A 20707-nucleotide genomic window follows, 5' to 3' on the forward strand; every position below is an offset into this window, starting at 1 on the left:
CTAGCATTTAGTATTGTCTTACATCATCCATAATAATGAATTCAAGTGGCACTTCCTGGTGTAGACCATAAACCCAACACCACTTGAAAGCGTGGCTAATGGCTTGTGAAATTCTTAGAGCAAATTCACACAGTGATTCATCAGTTTGAATGAGATGTGTGACCCACAACAAGCAGGGCTAAGGTAAGGCATCCCTGCATGTTGTTTATTGGTAGTGCAGGAGTAAATTCAGAGGTCAGGGCTGAACATGAAGTCCAAAGCTTGTCTCTCTGCTGCAGCAACATTTGGATGCCAGAGGTCCACACTCAAAATGACGCGGGGTCCGGCATCTGGAGGCCCTTTAAAAATAGACAGATGCAGTTTTAGGTAAAAATGTGGCAGCCATTCAGGTTAATCTGTTAAGAACGATGAAGAAAGATGCTTATGTGACAGAGATTATGCACGAGTGAAATTAATGATATAAGCATTTATTTCCTGATTGTCTTAACTGCAGTTAGTTCCATTTGAAATGAACTCACCCAGAAATACTATATATGATCACAAATTAGAAAAAAAATTAGTTTTTCACTGACCCTTGTGGGAGACAGTGTGAAGAAACGAATCATCAACCAGAAGGCAGTGCCCCTCTGACCAGCACTGAGGCTCCCCTCCCACCACTAGCTCACACAGGGGTGGAGTCTGCAAACCTACAAAAGTGAAGTCTTTTGTTACAGAATATTATGTTTTCACTTAGCTAAGAAGGGCAGACAATCCAGTACTGTGTGTGTTTAAAACAGAGAGGATTATCGCCAGACAGATCATAGTACAAAAAGGGCTAAGGGGAAGCTTTGACACACAAAGTACTACATTATGCCATGGTTTAGTATTTCATCTCGCTTTTTTGGTAAAGTCTGACATCAATATATTTGTTACAGCAGAACAGTTCCAAAGTACCCCATAGTGTACTGAGTTAAGTACTGGATACTGAATTTACATTATTTCCATCTGTGATTTTACAGTCAGGTCTAACCCTTCATTTCATGTGACCTCTCATAACTAAAAGAGGAGGAAAGGATGCAGGTGAGTTTAGGTGGTAAATCTGTGTGTTTTAGAAGTGAGAATAGGGTCTTGAATTTTAGTTGATATAATGTAATCATTCTCTAGATCATGACATGGACCAGTTTCATGGACCAGTTACTGCAGAGTGCAGTGCAAATTGCGGCATATTGTGTGAAGCAGAAGCATGAGTCGGTAGATTTTGATTGGAGGAGCAGATGCAGATAAATGCAAATAAAGCACGATGAGTGTAATTTTTTGCTCACCAAGATGACAACGGAGGCGTGTATTGGTGGGTCCATATGAGCTTCCCAATGTAGCTCCGGGCCCCAATAGCCAAAACCCAGCAGATCCCAGAGAGTTGCTGCTTATGAATGTACGTAGGGAGAGAAGTGTCCGGTAGGTGCAGGGACAAGAGCGACAGTTTCCTGCCACACAGACACCTGCATTGTACAAGGGAAACACTGCCTGGCCCTGAAAGAGACAATGAGCTTCTAGTAACATATGATTCAAATGTGATACATACATCAGATTGAATCAGGATCAATCAATTCCTCCTATTATTAATATCAGAACTGATAGGTGGTGAGAAAATGAACGACTCTAATCATAAACTAGAATTACCACCTCTACCACTCAGGCTAGTTTCAGGCTACATCCCTGTTTATAAAATCATAGAAAATTTTAAGCCTTTGTGCGAAAATTGCAATTTGCTACGTGAATTCTTGAGTTATGGCTAAAAACATTTGTTTGTGCAGTTACAGTGACCTTGACCTTTGACCTTTTACCACAAAAATCTACTCTGTTATTCTTGAGTCCAAGGGAATGTTTGTGCCAAATTTGAAGAAATTCCCTCATGGCATTACTGAGTTATAACTTTCAAGAGAATGGGACAGACGAATGGACAGATAGAGAACTTGAAAACATAATGCCTCCAGCCTGGGCTGTCATCAGTGCAGAGGCATAAAAAACCCAAAATAAATATACTTTTGTTGAGATCTGTTGTGCCACTGTCTTTTCACAGTTCTTTGCATAACTGAAAATAACAGTTTTATGTAAAGATTGATTCTTTTGCTGCTCCTTTATAATATTGGCCCTGAAAGATTTTGTTGTGTACCTTTGGTCCCAGACAGGTCCAGCCTAGTTTTGAGTCAATGCCCCGCTGGTAAACTGCCTGGAATTCAGCCAAGATAACAGAGTAGCTGGCTTCCAAGACTTCAATGTCATGTCGATGAGCATCACGTGGGAAGAAAGGAACACTTGGGACATCCGGCAGGAAGAAGAGATGAGGCTTCTGTATAGCAGAGTGATCATTTAGTCTGACCTAAAGTGAGAACGAAAAAGTAAGAATGAGAAATCATTGATTAATTCTTGACAATGTTTCCTTTTGTTAACCATTGGACTGAAAATAGTTCAGAATGAGGTGTTAGGATTGCTACTGTACACATTATGTAGTTATGCATGACACGAAAACTAATCTGGGACCAGAGCAAAATTCAGTGAAATAGATAATTACACAAACTTTACTACCAATTGCAATCACCCGCTTATGGCTTGTGTGGAATAAGATTGTACCTGCTCACGGAGGCCCTTATGAATGCGGCCCATGCCCACCCAACTGTAGCGTTTGGCATATTCTTGCAGTGCTGCGTAGAGTTTTTTGGCTTCTGCAGATGCCTGGGCTGGGAACAAGGCATGACTCAGCACAGGGGTGAGGTAACCCTGTCCCTGTTCCTCATCCTCCTCTGTTTCCATGGAAATAAAGGGACTAATTTGATCATTCCTTGACAGCTTGGACCGTGCACTACATTTTGTTCCAGCGCAGCTACCACCACGGGACATCTTGGACCGCCTTGAGCCTGACTTGAGCTTTCCAGCATGTGAGTGGCCTGGGATTGGGAGATCAGAGCCCATCCGATAACAGTGCCACAGAAACAGGAGCAGTAGAGTCCAGAGAAGGCCACTCAGTGAATGAACACCCAGCTCTACATACTGAGGCATGGGCAGCGTATTCATTGACCAGTGCATCCTTTAATTTTTGACCCTAAAATATTGAGATAGAAAGAGATGGAGAGATTATTGTAATGTGTTGTATATAAAATATGATAAAGTACTACAAAGTAATCTCAGATTATTAAATATTTAATAAATAAATAAATATATATGTGTGTGTGTGTGTGTTTACAAAACTGAAACTAGTTTTACATGCCACTCCAGACTTTCTACACTCTGTACTATTAGCCTTCATGGTGATGTTTTTAACTAGTGGGGTCTTTTCTCAATTTATATAATAAAAACAACAGAAGTAAGAGGTCTTTCCTACAATCCAAAAACATGTTTGGGCTTGTTAAAGTCTTACAGATCATGTTATGGGGAGGAGAGGCTCTATGCCAACAAGCACAGCCCAAAGGGAACGACCTGGTTTCAAAAAGCCAACTCATTCATCTGCTTTCTTTACTTTAATCCCCCACAGGGTCACAGGGGGCTGAGGCCTATCCCAGCATGCGCTTGGAAGAAATTAGTGAAACAATCAGGACAGGTTACCAGTCCCTCACAGAGCCTTTGGTTTAGTTGCCTCTGAGACTGACCTCATGGTGTTATATAGGCCCTAAGACCTGATCTTGGCCCTATCGCTCCCTGAGATTCCTAGCTGTGGATCTAGCCAAAGCTTTTCCCAGCCAATAATCTGAATGCAAGAATTAATATTCTTTTCCTCCTTTTAATGTGCCAAATTAATTCTCTTTTTTATTGTGAGGTCTACAGAGTAAAGAGGCTGGAGTTTAACCACTTATGAATGGTTGTGCTTTGTTGCTTATCTGCCTCTAGTTCCCTACCAAACTTTCCAATAGTTTAAGTATAAATAAGTTAAATAAGTATATATAATAAATAATAAGTATAATATATATATATATATAATTTATAGTATTTATGAGCTCCAACTTTTGTCTAATTGTGATTCCTGCCTTCATACAAAGCCTTTTGAGTGTAGTGCTCCCTTTCCTGTTGAAAAATGTGTCTCTTTAAATAACATTTGTCACCAACAATATTGGATTTTGGGGAATTAATTATGAGTAATAAATAAAATGTGTATGTAACCAAAGCTATTGTGTACGTTTCATAGAAGTTTGAAGTTTCAATATGAAGTTCGAAATGTTGCATTTGGGCTGTATATAAATCGGCTTTCTGTTACAACCTTGTCTTTATGAATGGCAATTAAAAAAAAACACATACTTGTGTATGTGTGTGTGTGTGTGTGTGTGTGAGAGAGAGAGAGAGAGAGAGAGAGAGAGAGTCATAGGCTTATTCCAACGGATGCGTTTTGTAGTTGCGTCAATTACATGCCCAGTGATGATACTGCCCACTGAAACACCTATAGGCTATAGCATGGCGAAGCATCATCAAGGTGTTCCATAAATTATGGACACTGGGGGTTTTGCATGCAGTCGCTTCAGCATTGATCTTGTTTTTGTACAGCACCAGCCCGCACGGCTCAGCTGCTTCAGGTTTAACATCCGCATTTCATGTAAACCGCAAACATCCACCCGTAGCGGGAAACCGCGACACGAAAATATGCGCCATTGGAACATGCAGGGCTTTCAAACAGGAAACATACACCATTTACCCACACGCGTGGCGCCTCCCACACCATCTGTCTGATTACCTTGGTACACCGGTCAGCGCTGTGTCGGGCACACTTCAGCACCGTGTCGGTGGACAGCTCCTCTGGCCCCCACGGACGAAATGTGGCTTTTTGCAGCGCGCCGCTGCAGTTACAGCGCTCCGCCGCTAGAGCGCACCTGAAGACTCAACACAAATGCCCTCACATCATCGCCGAATGCGTCAACCGCACGGTAACCAGCCAGGGGCATCTCACCAGCACCAACCCCGCCGTGTTCCCGGCTCCTAAAGCAACAGGATACAATCCCAGACAAAGAGCACAGGGCGCAGCCCGGAGGATAAAGGTAAGCGTTTTCAGCCTTGCTGACATGGATGTCGGTGTCACAGGAGTGATGACTGATGCCAAAAATCATCCTCCGCACAAAGAGGGCCGGGGGAGGTGCGAGCGATGCTGCCTCGCATAGCCCCATCATTTTGTCACACACCAGGTTGGCATTTTCGCCGTGGAAACGCCTCGAATAGCAGCTGGGGCGCCTTTGGGCACATTACCATTAACAGAATAATAACAGAATAAGGATTAGAGTCTACCTGCGGCCAGGGTAGGCTCCGTTGCTGGATTTTGGAATAGCGCATTTTTGGGCATGTTGTTGCAGGTTTGGGTGAGAAAATGCAGAGGGGGAAGCCTGAATATTTAACCTTATAGCGTGTGCGATGTGAATGTGTTCCCTTTCCCAAGACCTGTAAAATAACTTTCATTCAATTTTTATTCATGCTTCTGTGTTTTATAACCTGTATGGATATTTCCCGGATTGATGGAGCTGATCTTTTACAGTATCACATCGCAATGATCCCCTAATCCGAGTCATTGTGGCCTCTGTGATGTAAACATATGATCAGTATCTGGATTGCGAGAGAATGATTAATAATATGACTAACAGTTTGCTATGCATTAGGCCTACCACCCTAGTTAGCATGGGTTGTTTCTGTACCTCCTGCAGCAATTAAAATATACTAATATACGCAATGACATTACAGTACAAGATACAGCAATTGTTCTAATTAAATTTTCGCATAATAGTTTGCTAATCAATCTGCTCACTCTAACCTTCTCAGGTCATTCAGTTCCATCCAAAGCCATGGGGTTTACACGCTTTGCTGTGATGCTATATGTCACCATGATCCACCTTGTTTCAGGTAACTGTATGTGTTTGTTGACGAATGCAGACTTTGTTAATCTCAAACCTGGAGAGACAGAGGAAAAAATAGGCCGATGTATTTTCTGTGCAGCTTACTTGTCCTGTCCTCCTAATATTTGTTTTTTGTTTTTTGTTTTTTTTGTTTTTGCAAGTAACAGAAACAATAATTAGCCCCGACCATTTCAGGTATGCGCTTTATGACTCCTGAGCCTGATACACCACCAACATCAACCCCAGACTCTTACCCACTGGGTGACCTGATCCATGCTGCCCTGCAGAGTAAGGAATACTTGGGACAGGCTTCTGCAGGCACAGGTACACTAAGGCAGGCCTTCAAGGCCTAGGTAAAACAGCTACAGTGCGATGTGAGTGACTGCTCAATGAACTGAACTTTTGGACTCTGCAGGTACTACCACCAACCCGACACAGGCTGTGCCTGGGCTTGGGCAGACCGAGTCAGCAGCAACAGTCATATCACCAGGGCTGCTCACAACAGCTTTAAGCTCATCTTCTGCTGCCAGCCAGACAGGATCAAGAAATACCATGTCTTTGCTGCCCATAGAGGAGGAGACAACCACCACTCTGATTACCACAACTACCATAACCACAATGCACATGCCAGGTACTTGCATGCCCTCACCTTAGTTTTCCCTTGCTCTTGTTTGTTTATGATTCTGATAGTGTTGTGGAAAAAAGGCTTCAACAAATAATTAAGAATCTCACCTGTGGCTCTAGCGCTGCTCAGATTTTGTTGGCACTGGCAGTGACAACAAATTCCTGCTGAATCATTTTGGTTCTGAATCAGCTTCAGTAATTACTCTTTTCTGCCTGTCCCTGAAGAAAGAATAACAAGGAGATTACTTGACAGACAAGGTAACATGAAACAGTCATAAAATATTAATGGTGAAACACCAGCAGGTCACTGTACAATATGAGTTACTTGTAAAGAAAAAGATGTACATGTACTTCATATTGAAAGCTCATTTAAGCTATGGAGTCAGCATAGCTGCCTACTAAGAATAGTTTAGCTCAATGCCAACATTGGGACATTTTAGCTGTTTGGTCTGAAGTAATTCTAGAGAGCCTCAAAGGAATTAATGTATACACAGACGAAGATGATAGAAATCAATATCCCTTATTTATCACTTTCAGTAAAATCTACATCAGTCAAAAAAGGACAAGAATTATGTCAATGGAGAAGCAGATGACTTCTAAAAAGGTTTTGATGCTTTCAAACCAGTGAGATGAAACATAATACAGGAGGGGCTTAGGCTAATATCTGGAAGAATGACGAAAACAGTGGCAGCACGCACAACTCCCAGTCCTGAGTAGGTTACTGTATCGGGTGCATGTTCATAGCTGAGTCAACAAGGTAAAGAAGACAACACATGTAAATAGTCTTGAATCAACAAACACGTTTCAGCTATGAGCCATCATCAGTGCATAAGAAACAGTTGTAAAAAAGACAATATAAATACACACCCAGCTGAGGTTACAACATGATTGTTTGATGAGGTACATCTGTGAATGAACCAGTGTAGGCGGAGTGGCTGATACCTAATATCTGGAAGAATTTTGTACATGATGTATGTCTACGGTCATGTGACACATTCACTGTTAGCGTTTGCTTGACTGAAATTGTAAATATACACTTTGTCTTTTAGTCATTATTAAAACAAAGAAATAGAAAATGTATCACTAAACATGAAAACAATGTATTAATCGAATAGAGAGCAACAAGTTGAGCCTCTAAATACTAATATCAGTCGTATTATTGTCCTAATATTGTAAGAAGAGAAGTATTCATTTGACAAATCAGTATGAGTCAGTCAACAATGGCATCATGACCAGAATACAAATAGGCGGTGGTGAAGAGCGCAATAGCATCCTGTGTGGGGGGTCAGCTGATTTACACGGGGATGGGCGGAGAGAAATGTCACGCAAGATGAAGGATGAGTGAGGTTTGTGTGTGTGTGTGTGTGTGTGAGAGAGAGAGAGAGAGAGAGAGAGAGAGAGAGAGTGAGAGCGAGAGAGACAGAGAGAGAGACAGAGTTTGTCATTTGCTTCCTCTGGGGTCTTGTTTTGTCTTTACTGAGAACTGTGGTTTCAACCCCGAGTAAAACATCCTCAAAGTAGCAAGGAAATATCTCAAACATGTTCACCTGTCACAGCAACACAATCATACCTTAAAGGATTAGTTAGACATTTTGGGAAATGTGCTTGAATGTACTGTCTCGACCACAGTTTGGTGAGAAGATGGATGCCACTCTCATATCTGTAGATTAAATATAAAGCTGCAACGAGCAGCTGGTTAGTTAAGCTTAGCATAAAGACTAGAAACAGGATCAAATCACTTGCCTGGCTCTGTCCAAAGCTAACAAAATCTGGGTACCAGATCAATAACAATCAATAATTAATATGTAAAATCTTATTTGTTCATATAAAAACCAAGCTTTAAAAATAACACATTGTTGTTTTAGGGGGAGTTTTGTGCCAAGAAAATATGACAAGAAATTTTTCTACAGAGTATTATATTAACGAAATCGAGCCTATTAATTAGTGAGCTTTTACAGAAGGCAAAAATTGCTGTAATTGCAATTTCTTTAATGCAATTATCCTGAGATCACAAGTTAATTATTTCGTTATCTCGTGATAGCAAAGCTCATTTTCTCATGATAACTGGTTAATTTATCTCATTATCTCAAGAAAATTAGATAATCATACCATCATTACGAGAAAACAAAAGGTCTTTTCCTCCTATAATGGTTATCCGAGATCAGGAGTGCCATGCCAGCGTACATAGATGGGGCGTCTCAACAGCTGTTACTGATTTAACCTGAAAATGTCAGTTCAACTACCCATAACTTTAGCAAACAAAACTATACATTTATGCCTTGACTTACTGTCCAGTTGTGACCGTCATGACAGTGATCTGCTGAAATCAGGCATTATCAAATGAACTAGACACTTATATATGTGTTTTTTATAATTATCTTGTGATCTTGAGGAAAATGAGATTATTTGTCATCTTAAGTCAACAAAATTTCCATAAGCTTTAGCTGGTTTTTTGGTTTGTTTTTGTTTTCTTTTTTACACTTGGGCAGAGCGAGGCTAGCTGTTTCCCATCTTTACACCAAACTAAGCTAATGCTGATTGACTTCTGGCCCCAGCTACGTTTGAAGAAATGAGATTTGTATGAATCTCCTCATCTTCATCAACACTTGGCAAGAAAGCAAAGAAGCCTATTTCTGAAAACTATTTCTTTAACTCTTTAGGCAGAACTTTAAAATATAAACTTTAATTTAATTAATTTAATTAAGTTTTAAGTTGAAGTTTATTTAAGTGGCCTGATTTTTTATTTGATTCTATGAGAGGCACACTGCCACAAGAGGCAAACCAGGCAAATGCTTGGGGCCCCAATGGGAAAAGGCGCCCCCCCAAAACCCCCCTAAGTGGGGCTCCTGATGATGTGTGCTGCTGTGTCTTCATTGCCTGCACAAGAGGCATTTGTGGAACATCTGTAAATTGGAGTGCCTACCAAAAGTCTGCATGTGAAGTGTTCAGTTGAAGCATCTGCCGATAGTCTTGGTTTTCTTTGATTGGCTTCAGTGGGCTTCTTTGCCTGGGCCCCCCAGAGTCTTGGATCACTACTGACCTCTACCTTGTCTGCATGCTCAGTAAACACTGTCAGATAAATTATTGACAGTAAGTGTTAAGAGTTGGGATGCTTTGTTCCTTTATTGACGCCTCTAGCTAACACTTTTTTTTGTTTCAATCTATTGTTAGCTAGATGGACTGTAGAAAACCTTTTTCTCCAGATGATATTTGTATTACAAGTGGTGGACAATAATTTGATCCCACATTTCACAGTGGTTTCAGTCAGTAATGTAGTCAGTAATATAATTTAATGTTGGGCAATCCAACGCATCACGGCTTCAACCAAGGCAGGGCTTGAATTCTGCCAATGCTCACTGGTACAAAGTACTTCTGATTAAATGCTTAATTTTGTGATTGAATTCTTATTTAATTTGTGTGTCTTTCAGCCGTCTGCAGACAGTATATTTTCTGGGATGAAATTATATTTATTGCAGTTGGTAGCTTATTGGTAACTGCTAAAGATTAGCTTCTGTTCTCTATCTGTTCTGTGTCTGTTATACGTTACTAAATGTATTTAAATGCACGCCAGAACTGCAGTGATATGCATTTGATTATAATAGTAATGGCAGCTAAGCAGAGTCTGACCTTTGTGGTTATAATTCTTGTCAGTATCTACCAGCCACAGTTGCTTAAATGGATGAAGGATGAAGGTCCCCATTCAGTTACTAAATCACTATAGCATTGCCCTATATCTGACAGCAGTAAGAGAGGTATGTGTGGCCCATTCCACCGTTTATTTAAAACAAAGCTTCCTGTGTAATCACTTAATTCTAGCACGAGTGCACGTGACTTAATTAAAGCAGAACCTTAAATAAATCCTGCGCACCCAGCACCAGGTTTGTAAAATAATCAAACACACCTGTGGGCTTCTGCCCCCTTTTAAAGTTTTGCTGATAAAGGGAATTATTCATAACTTCCCAGTATATGAGATGTAAATTAGCATGAAATGGAGGAGGCACCTAGAAGCTCAGTGAAGATGGTTCACACAGTTCGATAGAAGATCTTAAGACCCTGCGACTTCTCTGTCATCTTCACGTCACTGAATGCGTTCAGCCGTACCCAATCGCACCAATCCTCATCCAAAAGATGCCGGGTTACTGGGATGCATTCTCCTTTCCATACAGACTCTCCATACATGCGTTGTGACTAGTCCTTGCATGGTGTACCTTTACTCATAAAACTTCTTCGACTGACTGTGAATGTATCAGTTGGGGGGAAAAAAATCTGTGATCTCTCATCACAGCATACCTACAGTTTATGAATGTTTGCTAAAGTATGTATATTTCCAGTATGAAGTGAATTTAAAAAGCATCAGATGTATGCCCTGACACACAGTTTCATTTTGTCTTCTCCTGCCTTTCCCTCTCGTCACAGTACAGTGCAATGCTACTTTGTTAGCAATGGAGGATGTTGTTGAGTCACCAGATCCTTCATCATCCTCATCTTCTTTTTCACCTCTGGAATGCACCTACAGCATTACTGTGTACGCAGGTTATGGTGTGGAAATTCAGGTAATGTGCATGATCTCCTGTGAATCAATAAATATTCATCTTTCCAAATATTAACCTTTCCCACTGTCCGTGAATAATCAATTTATGTTGCCACTGAACTGATTATTGAGGTTTCTGAACTTTTGTAATTACTGACAGGAGTATAGACACAAAACAAATGATCAAATGAGATGCACTGAATTAAGATTCACACGGCACAATATCTTTATTCATGTTTTGTATTTGTTCATCAAAGGTGCAGTGTGTGATGTTACGTAGGCCTGTACATCAGTGATGAATTCAGCAAGGCAGAGCCTCCAGGACGGGTTGCATGTCATTATTTCCTCTTTCCTCTAGGTGAGGAAAGTTAATCTGTCTAAGGAAGAGTCTCTGATGATCATGGGGTATGGAGGTACAGGACCAGAGCTGTTAGCCAATGAGACCCTGATGAGAGAGGGTCAGGTGATTCGCAGTACAACCAATCAGGTGTACATTCACTATCGCAGTCTCCGACAGACCAACCATGGCATGTTCAGCCTCCACTATCAAGGTAAAGGCAGCAGGTCTCTGGAATGACTTTATATGGGGTTTTTTCTAACCAAACCAAAGGCACCAGATTTACTTTATCTTTTTTTAATATTAATTTCTTCATTATCTTTTTAAATTGTTAATAGTTAAGTAATTTCACTGAATTATGTTTCTCTAATTTTGAAAAGAGAAATTTTGAAAGAGATGTAAGGGCATAGGTTTGGTCCCAACATTGGTAGGGACACAACAATGCCTCTAAAACACAGAGGACCTTTTAACGCTGTCAACCGAATGTTTAATTGACATATGATCTGTATCTACATTAAGATTTATCTCTATTTATATTTCATACACAACAGACTAAAGACGAAAAGAAAGTAGGAAATGACTCTTTTGTTACCAGAAAAGAGAGAAAAAAATAAACATGCATCCAACATCATGTTTATATTCAGTAGGCTTACCAGTGCTGCAGTTTCCCCTTTTACTCTTGTTTCCCCTTGGTTTCATGTGTAACCAGCTAGCAGTAAAATGCCTCTTATCCAGTGATGCATCACTTTTAACAATCTAATAAGGTAAGGCTGGTGACGTTAGGTAGCTAGCAGATTTTCAATTTAAATCAATGTGGCTCCTGGCTGGATTAGTTTACAACCTCACTTATGCTGTGGGTCGGAAAAGCTCCTGATGTCTCTTTGTTGGTGGCATGATATCAACAAAGTACAAAATGTGTTGGCATGGACATAATGAAGTTATGTGTGCTGCAGTCTAGGCAACAGAGGAAAGCAGTCACCTGAAATAGTATATTTTTGCCCATGTTTGAGGTCTGGACTGGCACTGATTACTTACCATACACTGATCTGTTCTTGCCTCCTCCATGTCCGACAGTAAGTACGATACTTGTACATTTGGAGCCTCCAGATAGTCCTTGCCCTTTCAGCCAATCATATGCCACCATGCCTTAATCAGTGCTCTTGGATACGTAGCCTGTGAGAGGACACATCAGAATTATTTAGAGGATTTCTAAACTTCACATTCTTCTGTGTGTTCACTCCTTTGTTCAGCCAAAAAACTTTGAGTTTTACACTGTGGATTAAATTGATTAAATGAGAAACAGGTTAGAGATGAATAATTGGGAATCAAGAAAGCAACAGAGAAAGGTTTTGGCTCGGTCGACCATGGTTGTGATGGTGGAGGGAAAGTCAAAATGACAGGGTCACAGATATCTAAAGATTTAAAGGTCGGCATCCAACTGATAGTGACACGTGAAAATTGTGGATGAGAGGAATTTTGACAGCAACAGAGAGAATGATGACCAAAGGGCATAAAGTAGAAATTTACCAGTAGCAGAAAACACCAGAACTATGAGAGTAAAGATCAGTTTTCAGCTTTTATAGCAGCTGTTTATCTTCCCTTTTACAAAATAAATTTAATTTCCTTTCATCTCATCAATATCAACAGCGTTTCTGCTGTCCTGCCCATTCCCGCTGTCTCCTGAGAGTGGTGGAGTGACAGTGACAGACATCCATCCTGGGGGTCAGGCACACTTCCACTGTGACCCAGGTTTCCAGGTTCGAGGCCATGAGGTGGCTACATGTGTCAACACAACACAGCCGCACTGGAGCACTCCTGAACCTCAATGTGTCGGTCAGTAAACTGATTTAGATTTGAACTGAATGTCACAATTTTGGATTTTGGAAAATAATATGTTTGTCATTTTTGTTTCATAGCTGTGTCTTGTGGAGGGTGGATTCGTAACGCAACAGTGGGCCGGATACTGTCTCCACCCCCGCCATCTGTCAGCAACCACAGTAATGGTAATAACCTGAGCTGCCACTGGTTAATAGAAGCCAAAGAGGGACACAGGCTCCACCTACACTTTGAGAGGATTGCACTGGATGAAGACGACGATAAGTAAGTTTGTGTTTTCACTGGTTTTTGTATCACAGAATCTCTGAGTGTGGTTTAACCCTTAGAATACAAATAAAACTCAGAATTACTAGTGTCTTTTTGTTGTAGTGAATTGAAGTTTGTATCTGTAGTTTTTGCATCCTACAGATCTTCAGTATGTCTGCTTTAGTCAGATTAGAGCAGCCTGACCCTTATTTTTTTTCCTCCATAATCACACTTAATGTTCAGTTGTTCAGCATATGAATCCATAAAACTTAGACTCTCTCGGTTTTTATTTTTTACATCCACTTCCCATCATCATCCTTTAATGATAGGCACACGTTGTAAGTCATTTTCCATTATTGCAAATTGTGCAACTGTTTATCTAAAAATGGAAAATAGACTCTTGCAGTTCATTTCTAACTTAATGAAAACTTCACAAATGTAAAGAAAAATAGCTACAATATCCTAGATCAAAATAGTTTTATTCTACAATTCTACATAAAGATTTGTAGATTTATATACCTGAAACCTGTGCATTCATGCATTTCTTATTCAGACACTGATCATAGCACCTCCCCCTCCTCTTGAACTTATCAGCAGGTGTCTTTGTGGTTTGTTTCTCTCAGGTTAATTGTGCGCAGTGGAAACAGTTCCCTGTCTCAACCACTCTTCGACTCAGACCTGGATGATGTCCCAGAACGTGGGTTGCTCAGTGAGAGCTCCACACTGTACCTGGAGCTCACAGCCGATTCATCCTCCATCCCTCTGCTTCTGGCACTGCGATACGAGGGTGAGCGCAGAGACTTCACACACTCAGCCCGCGTGCCTTTCCTTACATGAGGCCTTTTCCACATTCAGCAAAAGACAAAGGCAGCAGCAGAGCTATACATCCTTCTAACCTCATTATCATATAATATTCAGTACCTGGGTCGGCATTTTGCCTGAAAACAAGTTGGATGTTATTCATCATAGAATTACCAGAACCCACCAGTTAAATGAATTGAAAAACCTCTGAGTACTTATCTAATTTAGTTAGATAAGTTAGATATTACATCTTTAGTGAGAATGGAGTTCAATAGGCCACAGCCCTGTAGAAAACCAAGCCCTTCTTCCCATTAATGTGTTGTTGTGTTTAAGAAGACCATAATGAGCCACATAAGTGCTTACAGTCTGCCCACGCTTCTGTGGGATTTATTTTAGGCTTTGGAGATGCTCACTGCTTAAAGCTTTCACCACCTTACACCTTTGCTTTTTCCAGCCAAGAGGGTTTTAAGATTTCTGTGTCATGCCAAATGAAAAGCTACACTGCTCCCTCCTCAATTAAATGGGTGCAGTTGCTTCATTTTGTCAAGCAGGACGACAACTATTGAAAACTGGAGACAGCCTTGCAGTGGGATCACACCAGCCACAATGCCTCATAACATGTTGACATGCCAGCCCATCAGCACTCAGTAGTCATTACTACATTATTAGTTTTACCAACTTAGTTTATTAGTTCTGCGACAGCCTCTTGCACAGTTGTGGTGCTATCTCGGTGACAAAGTCTGTCCACAGACATGAACACCTGCCTAAGTCTAAATCACCTCTGTGGTCGTTCCTGCTACAATGGGTGTCTCCATGGACACATGTTGCCATGATGATACATACACACACACACTCACAAGGGGAAAACAATACGAGCCACACTGTCATGGCTGGTAAAAATCTCGGGTACAGGTAAATTTTTTTTTTGATCAGCATATACAGGCACACACTGTGTCTAATTTCTTTTCCTGTTTTTTTTTTTAGCTTTCGATGATGAACACTGCTGGGAGCCCTACATGCCCCATGGAAATTTCAGCAGCAGTGACATCACATATCAGCTGGGCACCACTGTTACCTTCACCTGCTCTCCTGGCTTTGTCATGGAACAAGGTTCGGGGACGATTGAGTGTGTCGACCCCAGCAATCCCCACTGGAATGATAGCGAACCTGTGTGCAGAGGTAAGTTTCCGGATTGAGCATTGGTTGTATTTTAAAAATGTGAATCCAGAAATATGTCAACCCATATGCCAGCAGTTTATGATGTAGAGTTTTTTTTTTTTTTTCCAAATCAGACTCATTGATTTTCTTGATTAAACCTAAATCTACTAGTAATCCATATTTATGTTTTTGTACGAAGTGACAAAATCTTTTGCTTCATAAATATTCAAAAGGAATTGTGTTGAGATGGGTGCCTGAAGCGTCAAGATGTTGGAGCATAATCACTACAGCCATGCTGTTTGTGTCATCTGCTGATCTGCTGGCATGCTGTGAAAGCTGAGAGTAGCAGAAAGCTGTGGCAGATATTAAACTGGCAGAGACTTTGCACCGGTTCAGGGACTGGCTGAAAACACAGGTGTTAAAGTTTCACTGAGCATTAAAGTGACAGAAAGATATTCTGAAAGCCATATGCTGTGTTGTTTGTGGCTCATACTCAGTGATGTACAGGGATGTGGATGTCCTTAACTTGAATTAAGAGCTTGCATCTGCGATTAGTAAGATCTTATAGATCTCGGCCAAACAGAGTTGCTTTCAAAGCCAACGATTAATCCTGATGGTCTCATCCTCCTCATATCGTGCTCTCTCTGAAATGTATTTATTAAATCTTTCCTAAGTAATGTGTGTAGGATGTAACTGTCCTCATGCTCTTTTCCATCACATCTTTGTGTGAATAATCATGGATTCCCTCCACAACCAAGGCTGATAACTTGTGTGTGTGGCTTCACAGTTTCATGCCTCGGTTTTAATAGGAGGTAGCAAATCCTGGCATTGTATGTGAAGTCAGCGGTATCCGCCAAAAACACGATCTGGATAAATGTGTTCTCACAGGCAAAACTGTGGCTTTGCATTGAAACAGAAGCGCCGTGTTTGGCTCCCATCGCTGCAGTTTCCACCCAGAGTTGTCATCTCCCTACTGACACGCTTTCCTAGCTGTTTGTATCGAATATGTGTTCGGGCCACAAGCTGCCGTGTGTTTGTTGTCAAGTAATGAGGTAAAAGTGTTAAAGTGATCATTGTCACATTCGTTAATTAATCTGCCAAGAGACTACAAATAAGTGAACTGCTGTTTCTGATAAGGCCAAACAGCAGTTTCTCTCTCTGTCCAGTTATAATTAATTTCTTCTCCAGTTGCTTTTCTTTTTCCAATTTCCGATCATTATGCTCTCTGTCTCCCAGTCCACATCCTCACGTCAGTGTCTCTTCTCTTCTGCTCTTTAAGCTCTGTGTGGAGGGGAGTTGACCGAGCCCATGGGCACCATCCTTTCTCCTGATTGGCCCCAGAGCTACTCCAAGGGGCTAGACTGCGTATGGCAGATCCATGGTAATGAGGAGAAACGCATTGAACTGGATGTCCAGATGTGAGTATTGCTAATTGAAGTTGTTGGCAATTAAATAGTAACCAACCATGTTTTTTTGTGGATGTGTGTCAAGGGATTGCAATACAAGAAATGGTAGAAATGCTTCTGATGAGACAGAATCATTGAAATATTGTTTAGTGGATGTGCTTGAATATCATTTTCTCCTTAGGGAAACGGGGTCACCACTTAGCCTACTTCATTTACAATTTCATCTCATCATTCTATGAAATTAATACGTAACATCTCAAGCAAGTTTAAATTGTAATATACATGTATTTACAGATATCTACATAAGTTACACTGAACATATTTTGTAAATACGTAAATTGTCTCTTATTGATTTAAAAGTAAAATGAGAGAAATGAGAGAATAATAAAGAAAGATACTATCGTGTTGCAGCTTTATATAAGCCTCTCCTGCCTTTCCTCTGTGTACTGTGCACTGACAAATAAAAAGCATCAGGTGGGTGGACTGCTCATCTTAAAACAGAATCTTTCTGAAGTGTAACCTAATTTTTCTGTTTTTTTTTTTTTTTTTTTTTATTCTTGTCTTTCCATTTAAAGCTTAAATATCCGTCACACTGATGTGTTGACCGTTTTTGATGGACGTGATCTCATGTCTCATGTGATCGGACAATACATGGGGTCCAGAGAGCGTTTCCAGGTTGTGTCAGGGGGGTCAGAGGTCACCATTCAGTTTCAGAGTGATCCAGATGATACCAGCTTTATCCTGAGTCAGGGATTCCTTATTCATTATCGTGGTAAGTATGCTTCTCAATTAACTCATTTTAGGGCACAAAGTGTACACATCTTTTACATTTAAAATATACAGAAGGCCTGTGTAAAAGTCTGTGTCAAAACTGAAAAGGACAAATGAGGTCTGCCACAGCTAAAGACAAGACAAGATCATAATCAACCCTCTTAACTTCCTTTCGGTGAATTTCTCTCTTTCCATATTGTGCAGAGGTTGAGCCAAATGACACCTGCCCCACCCTTCCTCAAATTGAGTTTGGCTGGATCAGCTCATCCCACTCCTCCCCCGTGAGAGGTAGTGTCCTGACCTATCAGTGCCAACCAGGATATGACATCAGTGGCTCTGACATCATCACCTGCCAGTGGGACCTGTCCTGGAGCAGCAGTCCACCTACCTGTGTTAAAGGTGAGACAAGTAGCGGAACGTGCTTTATAGATCTTAACGCTCTACATCTGTGATCTGCTTAGCTTAGCTTAGCATAAAGGCTGTAAACAGAGGGAAACAGCTAGCCTGGCTCTGTCCAAAGATTACAAAATCCACCTAAGCTGCTGGCTCAGACTACATATTTACCATACAGACATGAGAGTGGTATCTATCCCTTCATCACTCTCAGTGAGAAAGCGTATTCCCCAAAATGTCAAACTTTTCCCTTCATAAAACACCATTGCAGGATCAAATTTCATGTTGTCATGGGTATCCCACTTTGTCCCCCACAGTCCCGCAGTGTCCCGATCCAGGAGAGGTGGTAAACGGAGCACGCTCTGTGCGCCCTGAAGCAGGTTTTGCAGTTGGGACAGTCGTCCGTTTCTCTTGTAACCAGGGTTACCAACTTGAAGGTCCCAGCCAAATCTCCTGCCATGGACGAGACACTGGCACCCCGAAATGGAGTGACCGCAGCCCAAAGTGTGTCTGTAGGTGGCTTTTCTATCTGTTTATGATGCTTACGGTTGCACATTTAGAAATGAACTGCAAACATGTGACCGTCCTCTGTGGTTTTTTTGGGGTTTTTTTCAGTAAAATATGACCCATGTCCAAACCCCGGAGTCCCTGACAATGGTTACCAAACTTTGTACAAGCACAGCTACCAGGCAGGAGAGACTTTGCGTTTTTTCTGTTACGAGGGCTACGAACTTATTGGTGAGGTCATTATCAGCTGCGTTCCTGGCCATCCTTCTCAGTGGAACAACCCACCGCCCTTTTGCAAAGGTAAAGGTTATTGTTATTGGAACATTATTTATATACTGCCCTGGACCTTCTTGGAATGCTTTTTATTCTGTTGAGTAACAGAACAGGAAAATGGCTCCAAACATCTCATTCACCGAGTCCGGGTTTGAATTAATGAAGTTACGTTTTTGAGATTAGCTGCCTTTAGAAATGTTTATTTCAGTGTTTCTTGGTTATCAAAGTATTGTAGTGTTACCTGCCATTATTTTAGTAATACAAAATAGATAATCATAAAAATATGGTGAGATCCTGAAGATGCATTTAGGACTTTCAGGAATCATTTATATTCGCTGATCTTATTTCTCTTTCTCGTATCTTCATTTCACACAGTGGCATATGAGGAGCTCTTGGATGATCACAAATTGGAAGGTGATTGCTTTTCTCTCCTCCTATCTGTGACTTGTATAACATAAGGTTTTGTCAAGCCACTAAATCTAGGGTTTGAATTCCCTGCTTTGGCGCCATCTAGTGGTGGTATAAAGAACAACACTGAGGTCGACAGTTGTGTTATTTTTGCACACTGGAATGCTTACCATTATTAGTGCAGCATGCCCTAGGCACTTTAAATTCAGGAAATGTCATATAAGTACTAATTGGTGTATTGGTAATTGTTTTTTATAAGAAACCTAATGTTTCTTCAGATTAAGCTGCCTATTTTTTTTTACATTTTTGTCAATTTAGATTCATAACCAAAAAAAGAAAAAAAAAACAATGTTTGGTAGCAAAGGTATCTTTTCATGATGACTTTCTGATTATTTCACAGTGTCCCAGTCATTCGAGCCGTCCCATCAAATCCTGAGTGAGAACATTGCTTTGGCAATAATTCTGCCAATCATTCTGGTCATTCTCTTGATTGGAGGAATTTACATGTACTATACAAAGTAAGTACCCTGGTAAAGTGACGGTGAACTCTCGATGAGTTCACACATATATTTATATTCATCCATATCTGTAGTACAGCAACATAACTTGTACTATTGCTCACCTTGGTTCACAATAATGAGTGCACTTTAGCCTTCACTCACAGGGCTGCATGTCAAATTATTTTCTCACCCACAGCATATGCAGACTAGAATGGAAGCCGCTCTTCTGGAAGTCTCTTTCTCACACACACTCCTACAGTCCCATTACAGTCGAGTCCGATTTCAACAACCCTCTGTATGAGGCAGGGGTAAGTAAAAGATTGATACTTTAAACATTGACTTTACCTTATATTTGTTTATTTGAGACATTAGACTGTTTTAATTTGTACTTTTTTCTACAGACAGTTTCACCATTTCGAATATCAAAATCTGTTCTTTGTCTTTTTCTTAGAAATATTTTGTCTGAACTTATTTTTATCAATTGATTTCTTACCTTGACCACAGGATACACGGGAGTATGAAGTATCCATTTAAAGGAGAAAATGACTCGGTGAGAATTAAAAACCACACAAAGATTCAATTCTTTTGGAAGACAAATTCCTTAATATTATGAGGCCTCGCTCCCCTTTTATCATTAATCTTTAATGATCTTTCTGTTTTACCATCATAGTATCTCTGGTTTATCAGTTGTGGAAGTGCTTTATTTTGATTTCTTGCACTGATATGATGGTCTGCCAAACGTGGGTCCTACTTCACGATCCAACTTTCTGTATCATTAGGACTGGTGCCTTATGAAGGGTAAGAAATTGACAACAAATAAAAAAAAATAACAGTGTGAGAAGAATAAGAACAGGAGATGGGGAAAGGGTGGAGGGAAATGAATTTATTTATTTAGTTAAATCATTATGAGGCTAAAACATTAGAGAACTTGGCAATACTTTATTTGTAACAATCAAAAGTTACAGTCATGAGCGTACAATACACACTGAATGTTTTTCTTGTTTTTTAGAGTATCTCATGTTACATTTTACAAAGTGTCACAGTAAAGGGGAAGAATACTTTAATTCGTACCATGA

General features: G+C 40.5%; 2 protein-coding genes across 3 annotated transcripts in view; one reads left to right on the top strand and one right to left on the bottom strand.

Annotated features, from left to right (window-relative positions):
* The window catches only part of sez6l2 (seizure related 6 homolog (mouse)-like 2), a 29045-nt gene extending 8587 nt beyond the window's left edge, over positions 1 to 20458 (top strand). Inside the window, exons 1-19 of one of the 2 annotated variants that reach the window (XM_071473992.1) lie at positions 4859 to 4997; positions 5767 to 5847; positions 6036 to 6164; positions 6256 to 6471; positions 10881 to 11017; positions 11354 to 11546; positions 12980 to 13165; positions 13249 to 13432; positions 14038 to 14201; positions 15200 to 15394; positions 16653 to 16791; positions 17355 to 17551; positions 17755 to 17949; positions 18261 to 18455; positions 18559 to 18750; positions 19099 to 19137; positions 19532 to 19649; positions 19828 to 19939; positions 20136 to 20458. In XM_071473992.1, coding sequence (XP_071330093.1) covers positions 5790 to 5847; positions 6036 to 6164; positions 6256 to 6471; positions 10881 to 11017; positions 11354 to 11546; positions 12980 to 13165; positions 13249 to 13432; positions 14038 to 14201; positions 15200 to 15394; positions 16653 to 16791; positions 17355 to 17551; positions 17755 to 17949; positions 18261 to 18455; positions 18559 to 18750; positions 19099 to 19137; positions 19532 to 19649; positions 19828 to 19939; positions 20136 to 20165 — 2679 coding nt within the window. In that variant the 5' untranslated portion in view covers positions 4859 to 4997; positions 5767 to 5789 and the 3' untranslated portion in view covers positions 20166 to 20458. Of the gene's footprint in view, positions 1 to 4858; positions 4998 to 5766; positions 5848 to 6035; positions 6165 to 6255; positions 6472 to 10880; positions 11018 to 11353; positions 11547 to 12979; positions 13166 to 13248; positions 13433 to 14037; positions 14202 to 15199; positions 15395 to 16652; positions 16792 to 17354; positions 17552 to 17754; positions 17950 to 18260; positions 18456 to 18558; positions 18751 to 19098; positions 19138 to 19531; positions 19650 to 19827; positions 19940 to 20135 lie in introns of those variants that run through there. The other variant, XM_071473994.1, reaches the window with a different exon arrangement.
* asphd1 (aspartate beta-hydroxylase domain containing 1) lies at positions 88 to 4832 on the bottom strand. Its single transcript, XM_071473995.1, has 6 exons — positions 4697 to 4832; positions 2611 to 3079; positions 2153 to 2359; positions 1302 to 1509; positions 573 to 686; positions 88 to 338 (listed from the first exon to the last, which is right to left on the bottom strand). Exons 2-6 carry the CDS (start codon positions 3061 to 3063, stop codon positions 229 to 231), a joined length of 1092 nt encoding a protein of 363 aa, XP_071330096.1. The 5' UTR covers positions 3064 to 3079; positions 4697 to 4832; the 3' UTR covers positions 88 to 228.
* Positions 20459 to 20707: the final 249 nt, after the last annotated feature.

This window comes from Trachinotus anak, unplaced genomic scaffold (assembly GCF_046630095.1).
Source record: "Trachinotus anak isolate AG129_WGS33_773 ecotype Australia unplaced genomic scaffold, CSIRO_AGI_Tana_v1 ptg000003l, whole genome shotgun sequence".
In the NCBI taxonomy this organism is placed as follows: domain Eukaryota; kingdom Metazoa; phylum Chordata; class Actinopteri; order Carangiformes; family Carangidae; genus Trachinotus; species Trachinotus anak.

What these genes read in the sequence shown, in the direction of transcription:
- asphd1 (XM_071473995.1), bottom strand. Translation starts at nt 3,063, where the DNA reads ATGCACTGGTCAATGAATACGCTGCCCATGCCTCAGTATGTAGAGCTG. An exon ending in ATAAGGGCCTCCGTGAGCAG is followed by an intron (nt 2,360 to 2,610) that starts GTACAATCTTAT and finishes TTCTCACTTTAG; the next exon opens with GTCAGACTAAATGATCACTC. An exon ending in ACGCCTCCGTTGTCATCTTG is followed by an intron (nt 687 to 1,301) that starts GTGAGCAAAAAA and finishes TCACTTTTGTAG; the next exon opens with GTTTGCAGACTCCACCCCTG.